We start from the raw sequence: 2,900 nt of genomic DNA on the forward strand, positions 1-2,900 counted from the left end.
GGCAGCTCGACGTCCTGGCCGAGGGCAGCTTCCGCGACACCCCGGCCCTGCAGCTCCTGTACGGCCCCGCGGTGGCCCCAACGTGTCCCCAACATGTCCCCAGGGTGTCCCCAACCCATCTCTAACGTGTCCCCAACTCATCCCCACCATGTCCCCAACATGTCCCCAGGGTGTCCTCACGGTGTCCCCAACCTGTCTCCAACCTGTCCCGGTGATGTCCCCAACCCATCCCCAATGTGTCCCCAGGATGTCCCCAACTCATCCCCACGATGGCCCCAACCTGTCCCCAACCCATCCCAGGGTGTCCCCAACATGTCCCCAACCCATCCCCAATGTGTCCCCGGGGTGTCCCCAACCCATCCCCAACATGTCCCCAACCTGTCCCCACAATGTCCCCAACATGTCCCCAGAGTGTCCCCAACTCATCCCCACAATGGCCCCAACATGTCCCCAACGTGTCCCCAACCCATCCCCAGGGTGTCCCCAACGTGGCCCCAACCTGTCCCAGTGATGTCCCCAATGTGTCCCCAGCTCATCCCCCAACGTGTCCCCAACCCATCCTCACAATGTCCCCAGTGTGTCCCCAGGGTGTCCCCAACGCATCCCCAACCTGTCCCTGGGGTGTCCCCAACCTGTCCCCACCCTGTCCCCAACCCATCCCCACCCTATGTCCGGGCCCTGCCTGTCCCCAAGGTGTCCCCAGGTTGTCCCCAGGGCAGCAAGGACGTGTCCTTGGCTTGTCCCCGGCTGTCCCCATCCCCAGGGTGGCCGTGCTGTGTCCCCACGGTGTCCCTGGGGGTGGCAGTGGGGGGTGTCCCCATCCCTCGGTGCCCCCAGATGTCCCTGTCCCCGGCGTCCCTGGTGTCCCTAGGTGTCCCTGGGTGTCCCCATCCCCGGGGTGTCCCTGGGGGCCGGTGGCAGCGACGTGTCCCCGCAGGCTGGTCACCGCCGGGCGCTTGGGGACCATCGGGGACGGGGCCTTCGCCGGGCTGGTGCTGCTGGAGCATCTGTGAGCACTGGGATATACTGGGATGTACTGGGAGGGGACTGGGAGGGGACTGGGAGGGGACTGGGAGGGGACTGGTGGCACTGGGGTGGGGACATTGGGGCTCCTGGGGACACTATGGGCCTGGGGGACGGTGGTGGGACCCCAGGGGACCTTGGGGACCTGGTGGGGATGGTGGTGGCCCTGGGACACTGGGGGGGACTGGGGACACTGGGAGGGACTGGGAGGACACTGGTGGCACTGGGGAGCACCTGGGGACACTATGGGTCTGGGGGACAGTGGTGGGACCCCAGGGGACCTTGGGGACCCGGTGGGGACGGTGGTGGCCCTGGAGGGACCCTGGTGGCCCTGGGACACTGGGGGGGACTGGGGACACTGGGAGGGACTGGGAGGACACTGGTGGCACTGGGGAGCCCCTGAGGACATTATGGGCCTGGGGGACGGTGGTGGGACCCCAGGGGACCTTGGGGACCCGGTGGGGACGGTGGTGGCCCTGGAGGGACCCTGGTGGCCTTGGGGGGGACTGGGAGAGACTGGGAGGACACTGGTGGCACTGGGGGGCCCCGGGGGTGACGGTGGCGCCGGTGTCCCCAGGTTCATCGAGGACAACGAGGTCGGGGCCATCGCGCCCTCGGCGCTGCGGGGGCTGCGGGGGCTGCTCTACCTGTGCGTGTCCCCAAGGTGTCCCCAAGGGTCCCCAAGGTGTCCCGTGTCCCCAAGGGGTCCCTGAGGGTCCCCATGTCCCTGTCCCCTCCCCGAGTCCCAACGTCCCTGAGGTGCCACCATGTTCCTGTGACCCCCATCCATGGGGTGTCCCCAGGTCCCCAAGGCGTCCCGTGTCCCCAAGGTGTCCCCAAGGGGTCCCATATCTCTGTCCCCTCCCCGAGTCCCAACGTCCCTGAAGTGTCACCACGGTCTTGTGACCCTGCCCATGGGGTGTCCCCAGGTCCTCAAGGGGTCCCCAAGGTGTCCCCAAGGTGTCCCCAAGGGTCCCCAGGCGGTCCCGTGTCCCCAAGGGTCCCCATGTCCCTGTCCCCTCCCCGAGTCCCAGCGTCCCTGAGGTGCCACCATGTCCCTGTGACTCTGCCCATGGGGTGTCCCCAGGTCCTCAAGGTGTCCCGTGTCCCCAAGGTGTCCCCAAGGTGTCCCCAAGGGGTCCTGTGTCCCCAAGGGGTCCCCAAGGGTCCCCATGTCCCCGTCCCCTCCCCGAGTCCCAATGTCCCTGAGGTGCCACCATGTTCCTGTGACTCCATCCATGGGGTGGCCCCAGGTTCTCAAGGTGTCCCATGTCCCCAAGGTGTCCCCAAGGGTCCCCAAGGGGTCCCATGTCCCCAAGGGGTCCCTAAGGTGTCCCCAAAGGTCCCCAAGGTGTCCCAGGTCCCCAAGGGGTCCCCAAGGTGTCCCCAAGGGTCCCCAGGCGGTCCCGTGTCCCCAAGGGTCCCCATGTCCCTGTCCCCTCCCCGTGTCTCTGTCCCCAAAATGTCCCCACGTCCCCCATCTCCACGTCCCCGTGTCTCCAAGGTCTCACGTCTCCCAGGTGTCCCCTGTCTCTGCGTCCCCATGTCCCCAAGGTCCTCGTGCCCCCATCCCGTGGGTGTCACCGTCCCTGGGGTGTCCCTTGTCCCCATGGGTGTCCCCCACCCCACGGGTGACCCCCGTCCCCGTCCCCTCCCCATGTCCTGCTCCCTCGGCTGCTCCCTGCCCGTGGTGGCTCCCCGTGTCCCCCATCCCGGTGTCCCCTGTCCCCCCCCCCGGGGTGTCCCCACGGTGTCCCCGTGTCCCCGCAGGAGCTTGGCCAACAACGGGCTGGAGACGCTGCCCAGGGACCTGTTCAAGGGGCTGGAGACCCTGACGCACCTGTGAGGGACATGGGGACATTGGGGACATTGGGGAC

At 67.9% G+C, this 2,900-nt stretch overlaps 1 protein-coding gene across 1 annotated transcript in view; it reads left to right on the forward strand.

Annotated features, from left to right (window-relative positions):
* Positions 1-5: 5 nt before the first annotated feature.
* Positions 6-2,900, forward strand: part of LOC112963139 (leucine-rich repeat LGI family member 4-like) — a gene marked incomplete at its 5' end in the record, with an annotated part of 11,623 nt that continues 8,728 nt past the window's right edge. The window contains 4 exons of the mRNA XM_026059903.1: positions 6-58; positions 938-1,009; positions 1,601-1,672; positions 2,794-2,865. Coding sequence (XP_025915688.1) covers positions 6-58; positions 938-1,009; positions 1,601-1,672; positions 2,794-2,865 — 269 coding nt within the window. The remainder of the gene's footprint in view (positions 59-937; positions 1,010-1,600; positions 1,673-2,793; positions 2,866-2,900) is intronic.

This window comes from Apteryx rowi, unplaced genomic scaffold (assembly GCF_003343035.1).
Source record: "Apteryx rowi isolate R43461 unplaced genomic scaffold, aptRow1 scaffold_1610, whole genome shotgun sequence".
NCBI lineage: Eukaryota > Metazoa > Chordata > Aves > Apterygiformes > Apterygidae > Apteryx > Apteryx rowi.